General features: G+C 45.1%; 1 protein-coding gene across 2 annotated transcripts in view; it reads left to right on the top strand.

Moving 5' to 3' along the window:
- Nucleotides 1-2,584: 2,584 nt before the first annotated feature.
- Nucleotides 2,585-10,744, top strand: part of OTUD3 (OTU deubiquitinase 3) — a 31,383-nt gene continuing 23,223 nt past the window's right edge. Inside the window, exon 1 of one of the 2 annotated variants that reach the window (XM_033228049.1) lies at nucleotides 2,585-2,969. In XM_033228049.1, coding sequence (XP_033083940.1) covers nucleotides 2,755-2,969 — 215 coding nt within the window. In that variant the 5' untranslated portion in view covers nucleotides 2,585-2,754. The remainder of the gene's footprint in view (nucleotides 2,970-10,744) is intronic. The other variant, XM_033228048.1, reaches the window with a different exon arrangement.

Genomic DNA, 10,744 nt, shown 5'->3' with positions numbered 1-10,744 from the left:
CAGATTTTGAACTCCTAGGCTCAAGCAATAGCCCCACTTCGGCCTCCCAGAGTCCTGGGATTACAGACATGAGCCACTGTGCGGGCCAAAGATTCTTTTAATTAACTCTAGTGAAGTGGGCAGAGCATTCATTTTATTTACAGGTACTATACTCTTTCCCTTTGGCCTTTAAATATAATTTATAGGAGCATTGATTTGCACTTAGAGACACTGTCTAACACAGGTCTCTGCTGAGAGAAGAGAAATTAGCCCATTCAAAATCTGTGTGTGGGCTAAAGGCTAAGGGCTTATGCAAGAAATGTTTTTTTTTTGTTTTTTTTTTGAGATGGAGTTTCATCTTGTTGCCCAGACTGGAGTGCAATGGCACAATCTTGGCTCACTGCAACCTCCGCCTCCCGGGTTCAAGCGATTCTCCTGCCTCAGCCTCCCCAGTAGCTGGGATTACAGGCTGGCCTCGAACTCCTCACCTCAGGTGATCCGCCCGCCTCTGCCTCCCAAAGTGTTGGGATTACAAGCGTGAGCCACCACGCCCAGCCGAAAAGATTTTTACAAGAAGGGCAAGTGTTCGCTTTTCTATCAATATGTTAGCAGTCTGTATTTCCACATGTTTGGTGGTAATAAACCTTTCTTCCTTGGTTTCTAAAGTTTGGAAGTCTTTGCCCCTGAGTTCATGACATTGCCAGAGAAATGATTCAAACAACTTCATTAAATACGTACTTACTTCATGCCTGGGGCTTTACGTTTTTATTTAACCTTTACAACTCTCTTTTCCATTCTTATTGTCATCAGAAAAATGCAAATCAAAATCACAATAAAATACCATCTCATGCCAGTTAGAATGGCTTTTGTTAAAAAGAAAAAATAGCAGATGTTGCTGAGGCTGTGGGGAAAAGGGGAACATTTTTACACTGTTGGTGGGAATATAAATTAGTTCAGTCACTGTGGAGAGCAGTTTGGAGATTTCTCAAAGAACTAAAAGTTGAACTACCACTCGACCCAGCAATCTCATTACTGGGTATATACCCAAAGGAATATATATTGTTCTATCAAAAAGGCAGATGCACCCTTATGTTCACTGCAGCACTATTCACAATAGCAAAGACATGGAATCAACCTAGGTACCCATCAACAGTGGATACTCGGGAGGCTGAGGCAGGAGAATGGCGTGAAACCGGGAGGCGGAACTTGCAGTGAGCCGAGATAGTGCTACTGCACTCCAGCCTGGGCGACAGAGCGAGACTCCGTCTCAAAAAAAGAAAATGTGGTATATATACACCATGGAACACTATGCAGCCATAAAAAAGAACAAAATCCTGTCCTTTGCAGCAACATGGATACAGCTGGAAGCCCATTATGCTAAGTGAACTAATGCAGAAACAGAAAACCAAATACTGCATGTTCTTATAAGTGGGAGCTAAACATTGGATACACATGGATACAAAGATGGGAACAACAGACTCTGGGGAATGCAAGAGTCGGGAGGCGGTTGGGGGAAAGGGTTAAAAAACTACCTATTGTGTACTTTGCTCACTACCCGGGTGACAGTTTCATTTGTCCACAAACCTCAGCATCACGCAATATAGATGGGGTTTCACCATCTTGGCCAGCTGGCCAAGCTGGTCTGGAACTCCTGACCTCAGGCAATCCCCTGACCTCGGCCTCCCAAAGTGTTGGGATTCCAGGCATGAGCCACCGCGCCTGGCCTCGGTTTTTTTTTTTTTTTTTTTTGAGACGGAGTCTCGCTCTGTCGCCCAGGCTGGAGTGCAGTGGCTCGATCTCTGCTCACTGTAAGCTCCGCCTCCCGGGTTCACGCCATTCTCCTGACTCAGCCTCCTGAGTAGCTGGGACTACAGGCGCCCGCTACCACGCCCGGCTAATTTTTTTGTATAAAGTAGAGACGGGGTTTCACCGTGTTAGCCAGGATGGTCTCGATCTCCTTACTTCGTGATCTGCCCGTCTCGGCCTCCCAAAGTGCTGGGATTACAGGCGTGAGCCACCGCGCCCGGCTTGGCCTGTCTCAGCTTTAAAACCTAAAGTCCTGCATCCCAAGAAAACCGCTAGTCCAGGCAAACCTAGGTGGGTCACTCTTGGATGGAGTTAGGATTTCCAGTGGTCTTGGACAGAAGGGCGACCTCTCCGTTGAGCTACGAAGGAAGGCGGAGAGATGAAGAGCAGGATTAAACAAACAAGTGTGCGGGCTTTGGAGCCAGGGCAAAGCTCTGCCTCTTAGCTGTGTGATCTTCTTGAAATTATTTAACCACTCAGATTCAGTTTCCTGTAACTTGGGGATAAACAAGAATGAGCCGTGTGAAAGTGCCTATCCAACTGTAGTAGGCTCGCAACAAGAGTTTAAATCGTTTTTATTCATCTCCGATCCTAACTTTTGTCGCTGCTCTGTGTTCCACTCTTCTATCATCTTTAATTTCTCTCCTTGACTAGTTTCAGCTTTGTTCTCTCTGGTCCCTCTCGGGTCGCTCCTGCCACTCACATTGAGTACCATCCACCGCTAGAGGGCGGAATAGAACAAACCAAGATGGGTGCCCCTCTAGCTCTCTATGGCGTCTGCTCGCCGAGCCCCGCGAAGGAGGCGGGGATTCCATCATGTGACCCGGGTGCCGCGAGCCGGCGCAGGCGCGGTTGATGGGTCGTCGTCGCCGGGCTCCGTTGCCCGCGCTGTTTTGCCTTCTCGACGCTTGAGGCGGCCGCTGGGGGGTCCTGTGGCCCTCCTGCCGCTGGGGACTGCAGGCTAAGGCCATGTCCCGAAAGCAGGCGGCGAAGAGCCGGCCGGGCAGCGGCAGCCGGAAAGCCGAGGCCGAGCGCAAGCGGGACGAGCGGGCGGCTCGCCGGGCCCTGGCCAAGGAGCGGCGGAACCGGCCGGAGTCCGGCGGCGGCTGCGAGGAGGAGTTCGTCAGCTTCGCCAACCAGCTGCAGGCCCTGGGGCTGAAGCTGCGGGAGGTGCCGGGGGACGGGTGAGGCGGGCCGGGAGCGAGGGAGGCGGCGCCGGGGGACGCGCCGGGCTCGGCCTGGCGACCGTCACCCGCTCGCGTCCATCCATTCATTCGGGCGGCCCGGGCGCCTTCCGCGAGCCAGCCACGCTCTGAGTGCAGGGCGTCCAGCTGCGAGCGAGGCGGACAAGCCTCTCGCCCCGAGACGCTCGCGGGGATCCCAGAGGGTCCTAATCATAGCAGACGCCGCGAGCGAAATAGAAAGTGGGTCCTGAGACCGTATATGGGAGCAGAGTCACTGGATTGTGGCCAGGAAGGGCTCTCTGAAAGGTGACATTTAAGCTGAGTTCTGAAGGAATGAGATGGAGCCAGGCATTGGAAAAACAGTCATCATGACGATAAGACCAATCGAAGGAGTTTGAGTAAGCCCCGCTTGGTAGAACGCTTTGCCTCCTTTGAGTCCTTGGTGGTTGGGTGATGCCCCCGTTTACATTTGTGAAATTAGGTCGCCAGTTGTTTACTGAGCTGACGGCAGCTTCTCTAATTCCTGCTTCCATGGGCCTCAGTTTCTCTGTAAGCAAAGGTGCTTACCCAAGCCTTTTTGGGGCTTAGACTGAATCCAGATCCAGCTTTCTTTAGGGAATGTGGAGGGAGAGAGTGGGGAGGAGGAAGAAAATTAGCTTCAAGAAAGAGAATATGCTCCAGGAGCATGGATGGAAGAAGGAAAAAGGGTCAGGAAGAGGGGAGAACAGTTAGGATCCCCATTGCAGGGGCAGGTAAAAGGAGATCTGGTTGTCAGCTGTGTCACTTTGGAAGAGAGAGTGTTAATAACAACCTGGCTTTTGTTTTTTTCTCCCAGTATTTGAGTGCTCAGGTCCTACAGAGGGAAGACCAAAATGAAATTAAAGACCATACGGAATTGCCTTCGTTTATTATTATTGTTAATTTGTAGAGACGGGGATTTTGCTATGTTGCCCAGGCTGGTCTCGAACTCCTGGCTTCAAGCGATCCTCCTGCCTCGGCCTCCCAAAGTGCGGAGATTACAGGCATGAGCTACCACCCCCAGCCAGGAATTGCTTTAGATTTTAACTGCAGAAGAAGGTGTTTTAAAAAATTTCACATTACATTGCAGCTTATTGATTAAGACCGAACTGGTCCTATTTCCCTTTCCCACCGTTCCTATATATGCTCTTTGCTTCAGGCAAAAAGAGTTCACCACACTTCGCTGCGTTGCTGTGTTTTTGCTTAAGATGCAGTTGGAACTTGATTACATTTGTTCACCATCAGCTGGCATAGTGCTTGGTACATGGAAGGCAGTCAGTACATTTTTGCTGAATGAAATATAAAAATAATAGAAGGAGACCAGCTAGCCTAAGCATAAGCACAAGACACTGTTATAGAAACAAAAATACAATTTGAATACAGTGGAATTGCTGTGGAACCTGGGGGCTTTTCCTTGCAAATGATTGAATTGTTTGTGTCTGCTGTACTGGATATGGTATTCTCAATGTCAGGGTGCCCGGAAAACTGAAGTACTCAATAGAAGGTTACTTAGGAGGAGGAATCAGCACAAGGAGTTGTAAACTCTAGAGCGGGCTTTCATAAGGTTATGGGAAACTTTGGGGGTGTTACTTCTCTCTATCCCCACACCCCCATACACACACAGCATACTTCTCAAGTTAATTCAGCACGCCTTAAGTAAGGTGCTGGGAATATGTTGATGATTAAGATAGTTAAGGACTTTATAGCCGAGGTAGAAACATGTAACAGTGGGTCTCAGCTTTTTTGGTGTTAAGATCTCTTGGCATTCTTAAAAATTACTGAGAAACCCAAATAGCTTCTTTATATGGGTTATAGCTATGAGTATTTACTATATTAGAAAGTAAAACAGAGTTTTAAAACGCAAGAATACACACACATTCCATTAGCTATCAGAGTGATAACTTCATGCATCACGTAGCCTCTGGAAAACTCCACTGTGCACTTGCGAGAGAATGAGAATGAAAAAGGTGCATTACATCTTAGTTTTGAACTCATGGATACTCTGAAAGCATATCAGAGACCTTCCCACATCTCCTATCCCTTGGGCCACACTTTGAGAACAGATGATACAAATAATTAAAATATAGTTTGATATATTTTTATTAACAGTGACTGATTGTAATGGTACTATTGAGAAGGAAAAGGCTACTACTCTGAATTGGCCAGGAAGGCCTTCTCATTCATTCGGTACTCATTGAATTCACTGCTAGCTGCCTCTCAGAGGGTGTCATACTCTGGGTCATGAAGAACCAATAGGAGTACACCAAGAGAACATTTCCATCTGAGGAGGAGTGTATACAGAGGCACAAGGATGCGATGTTTTTGGGAGATCTACGGGTTGTTCAGGGCGACAGTAGTGTAGGGCACAAGGGTAGAAGTAACAGGCAATGAAACTCGGCTCCAGAGACCAGCTGGACTGGAGTGCTCATGTCTCTCTTCCAAGGTCCCTGTTCTTCGGACAGTGTTAGATAAAATGATCATATTTCCTCTTGTGTGGGCTTCATGGAGCTAACCACCTTCTGTTCACAAGTTCTTCACATGAGTTCCATTAGCTGGACTGTGGTTCAGCCCTCGTCAGTATCATAGTCCTTTCAAATGTGGTGATGACAGACTTTATCACTGCAGGGGATGGTGTTTCCTGTGTATGTGATGGGCTGGCAGGTGTCAAGATTCTTCTCCCTGCCCCCAGACAGAGTCTTGCTCTGTCACCCAGGCTGGAGTGTAGTGGCACGATCTCAGCTCATTGCAGTCTCCACCTCCTGGGTTCAAGTAATTCTCCTGCCTGGGCCTCCTGAGTCGCTGGAATTACAGGCACCCTCCACCACACCTGGCTACTTTGTTTGTATTTTTAGTAGAGATGGGGTTTCACCATGTTGGCCAGGCTGGTCTTGAACTCCTGACCTCATGATCCACCCGCCTTGGCCTCCCAAAGTGCTGGGATTACAGGCGTGAGCCACCGCGCCCAGCCAACAGATTGTTTTATTAATATTTATTAAGGACTCGGTGAAATACAATGAAGTTAAAGACTATTAAAAAATAGTTGACATCTCTAGCATTCCCTCTTTTCATTCAGATGTGATTACAATCTGGAGTAGCTGATAGAGTACCTGTGGGCATGTTCATTGTTGGCAGTATGGTACCTGTAGCATTCTGGAACCCCAAGGGGATTTAGGGATGAATTAGCCAATATCCTGTAATATAGCCTTTACATGGGTTGAGTCAGCTTAGCATAGATTAATCAGGGAGCTACTTAGAGGGTTTTGTAATGCTTCCTGGACCAGCTTCATATTTGTTGTGTTGTCTGGAAGGTGGACCCACATAAATTGGATTCATTTTTCAAAGCAAGAAAGAAGCAGTTTAACCTTGATGTTGTCCTTAAAAACACGATTGGCTGTAGTGTGAAAAGAATGTATAACTCTATTTATTAGGCTGTACAGTATTAACATCCCTCTGAACTACATCTACTTGTGTCTTACTAAATGTAGTTCTGAGTTACGTTACTCATTAGCAGTGTTCTAAAACGGAAACACTGAAGAATCACTAATTTTAGCTATTTATCTCTATTACAAGTAGTTTTATTTTTAAATTTTAGTTTTGTTTTTAATATTGTAGGATCATAGTAGTAGAAGGGCATTCACACATCATGTCGTCTAGTTAGTGCCTGTGTCACCTGAACGGCAGTGCCATCTTTTGTGCCTCACTCAGTGGTTTTCTTTTTTTTTTTTTTTTTTTTTTTTTTGAGGCGGAGTCTCGCTCTGTCGCCCGGACTGGAGTGCAGTGGCCAGATCTCAGCTCACTGCAAGCTCCGCCTCTCGGATTTACGCCATTCTCCTGCCTCAGCCTCCCGAGTAGCTGGGACTACAGGTGCCCGCCACCTCGCCCGGCTAGTTTTTGCATTTTTAATAGAGATGGGGTTTCACCGTGTTAGCCAGGATGGTCTCGATCTCCTGACCTCGTGATCCGCCCGTCTCGGCCTCCCAAAGTGCTGGGATTACAGGCTTGAGCCACCGCGCCCGGCCCACTCAGTGGTTTTCAATTGGGTGCCATGCTAGAATATCTGGGGAGGAACTTTTGAAACAGTTCAGGGGCTGGGCGCTCCCCTAGATCAACTACATCAGAATCTTAGAGTGGGGTCTGGTTATTGATGTTTTTCTTTTTAAAGAATTTTACAGATGAGTCTTATATGCATCCATAATTGAGAGTGACTGATTTAGAGTCTAGATTCTTGACTAGTGTTTCTCAAACTTCAGCATGCAACATAACCACCTGGAGTGCTAGTGAAAACACCTGGAAGGGCTACATTGCTGGGCTCCAACCCCAGAATGCCTGATTGAGTAGGCCTGGGTAGGCCCCAGAATTTTCATTTCTAACAAGTGCCATGGGGATGCTGATGCTCCTAGTCAGGGAACACACTTTGATAATCAGTGAGCTAGATCAGTGCTGTCTAGTGAAAATAGAATGTGAACCACCTATGTGATATTAAAATTTTTCTAGTAACCACATTAAAAAGAAACAGGTGAATTTTATTTTTTATTTTAGTATATTTTATTTAAGCTATTGTATGTAAATATTACTATTTTGACATACAATTCTATAAAAAATTATTAATGATCTCTCATATTTTCTTTTTTTTTTGGAGACAGAGTTCACTCTTGTTGCCCAGGCTGGAATGCATGATCTCGGCTCACCGCAACCTCTGCCTCCCTGGTTCAAGCTACTCTCCTGCGTCAGCCTCCCGAGTAGCTGGGATTACAGGCATGTGCCACCACACCCAGCTAATTTTGTATTTTTAGTAGAGATGGATTTTTCCATGTTGGTCAGGCTGGTTTCAAACTCCTGACCTCAGGTGATCTGCCCGCCTTGGCCTCCCAAAGTGCTGGGATTACAGGCGTAAGCCACTGTGCCCGGCCGATGATCTCTCATATTTTCTTATATGACCTCTTCAGAATCTAGTATTTTACATAGATAGCACACCTCACTGCGGATTAGCCATGGCAGGTGCTCAGTATACGGCAGGTGCTTAGTATACAGCAGGTGCTCAGTAGTCACATGCGGTTAGCAACCACTATTAAAACAACACACATCTAGACAATTGCTGTGTATTGCTAGTTATAGAAATTGGCAAAATCCTGAGTCTATATAGTCTACCTCTATAGAGCTAAGGTGAAATTACCTTTTATTTGCCAAAATCTATGTCTCTGTGGCTTCCAGGTTTTAGTTTTATTATACAGGTATAATTTTAATTTCACATGACAGTTGGAGGTATTGATCATGTCCCCCTGAGCCTTCTTTAGGCCAAACATCACTAGTAGTTCTTCATATTGTATTTAAAGCCACATCATCTTACCTGAACACGTCTCTTTCAAAATACAGTAGCTAGAATGGTACCCAGGACCCTAACTGTGGTCTGACCTCAAATAATAAAACCTCCTTTTTCCACACATTTACTATTACGACTGCAGCCTAGAGAGCACATTAGGTTTTTTGGTGCGTGTGTTGCAATATCGTCTAATACTAAATTATTGCGCACTCAAAACATTTGCATGCTCTTTATGTAATTAGTTGTTTTTGTGAACTCAAATGCAAGACCTGCCTTATATCCCTGTAACACAGTGGTTCTCAAGCAGGGGTGGTTTTGCCCTCCAGGAACATTTGATAATGTCTAGAGACATTTTTGGTTGTCACAGCTGATGGGGAGGGAGGTAGTGATGTGCTACTGGCAGGTAATGGCAGCGGCCAAGTAGTCTCCTAAACTTCCTACAGGGCACGGGAAGCTTCCCACAACAAAAAAATGATCCTGGAATGTCAATAGTGTGGAGATTGAGAAGCCCTGCTGTAGGTAATGGTGAGATTGTGAACTCAGAAAGTGGCCCAGATCTCGTAGAGGCCCTTTGGGCAGCGGGGCTTTGTTCTCATGAGTTTCTTGAGAGCTCTTGTAGGGCTCCCCTAGGGAAACCCAGGTCACTGGAGTGTTTGTTCATTACCTTGTAATCTTGTCAGAAGAGGAAGTGATTTGTCTGTTTTGACTTGTTTTTGGTGAGCTCAAAGAAAGTTTGGTAAGTATAGAAAAGCATATTAAAAAATGTAACAGTTACTCTTTTTTTTTTTTTTTTTTTGAGACGGAGTCTCGCTCTGTCGCCCAGGCTGGAGTGCAGTGGCCGGATCTCAGCTCACTGCAAGCTCCGCCCCCCGGGTTTATGCCATTCTCCTGCCTCAGCCTCCCGAGTAGCTGGGACTACAGGCGCCCGCCACCTCGCCCGGCTAGTTTTTTGTATGTTTTTAGTAGAGACGGGGTTTCACCGTATTAGCCAGGATGGTCTCGATCTCCTGACCTTGTGATCCGCCCGTCTCGGCCTCCCAAAGTGCTGGGATTACAGGCTTGAGCCACCGCGCCCGGCCAAGTTACTCTTAAATATTATTTTTAGTTCTACTACCTAGGGGTAACTGTGGCTGTTATTTCGGTGTTGACATTCAAGTGAGAGCCACGTTATTTGGACTTGGATCCTGGGCCTACCACTTACTAGTTTTGTGACCTTGGGCAGGTTTCCCATGAGGAATGGTAATAGGACCTTTCTCAGAGTTGTGAAGACTAAACATGTTTAATACATACATTGTGTTTAGAACAGTCCCTGGCACACTGTAAAAACTATTTAAGTGATTGTTTCTGTGTGTTTTCTTGGCATACGTTTGTGCGTGTTTCTGTCTGTATATGTATATAGCGTACAGATGAGTATGGTTGAGCTCATGTGGCATATACAGTTTTACACCTACTTTTTTGGAGAACATTTGCTTATGTTATTAAAAGTTCTTACCATACATACAACTGTAGAATACCATGAATTTTGGTACCTTAAATGTAAAATAACTACATAAATTTATGATAAATCACATCTCGTAAACTAAATTCGAGAATAGACTAGTGGTGGCAGATGCTGATTAAGAAAAATTTGAGAGAAAAGCTTGACATTTAAATTATTTTATTGATTAGCTTACTTTTCCCTGTGGTTAAAAAAAGACTATCATTGTCAGATTTTAGCAAGACACCTCAGTCTAGCCTATAGAACTCTATATTCCATTCCTTCTGGAATCTCGTCTTAGATTGTTGGAAAGCTTCTTGATTTTTAACTTATAGAATCTGTCTTAATTCTCTCTTCCCCTGCAAAAAAAAAAAAAAAAAAGTATATATCCTTATACATTAGAAGAGGTTCCAGCCTTTCTATAGCTTTCTGTTGAAAATTCACTCTTCTGAGTTGAAAAAAAAAGCCCTTTTTTCCTACACATTTAGACATGAAATCTTTCTGAAAGTGATGAGTTTATATTTTGGAATTACAGTGTCATAGTTTTTCATTTGGAAGAGTAAACAGTTGGGTGTAAAACTGGGCAACTGTTTGGCTTCAGAATTGTTTATTTCCGTAGTTTTAAGGCTACCAGATTGTGTTTGTCTTGTTTGAGTCTCTGTGTATCTAAGCCTCTGTGTTTGTGATAATTTGGAATTTAGAAGCCTTTGAGGGGTTTGAAAGTAAAGATAACTCTTTCAGTTTATTACCAGTATTTTAATTTTAAGAGAAACAAAATATGGTGTTTAAAGTTTTCATTTGGCAGGAATAACAATGGCATTGTTGCTCCCTGGGTGATCAGTGAGGAGGCGAGGAGGAAGTGCCTTTCCATAGTACAACTGTTTGTTGTCCAAGTGCTTTCCTTCTCATGACTTTCTCCACTGTGTTCTTAGGACTCAAACAGAGTATTGTTCAGTTAGT

Source organism: Trachypithecus francoisi, unplaced genomic scaffold (genome assembly GCF_009764315.1).
Source record: "Trachypithecus francoisi isolate TF-2019V2 unplaced genomic scaffold, Tfra_2.0 Lachesis_group12, whole genome shotgun sequence".
In the NCBI taxonomy this organism is placed as follows: domain Eukaryota; kingdom Metazoa; phylum Chordata; class Mammalia; order Primates; family Cercopithecidae; genus Trachypithecus; species Trachypithecus francoisi.
The sequence above is the reverse complement of the archived record's forward strand: the minus strand, read 5'-3'. Positions and strand labels throughout refer to the sequence as shown.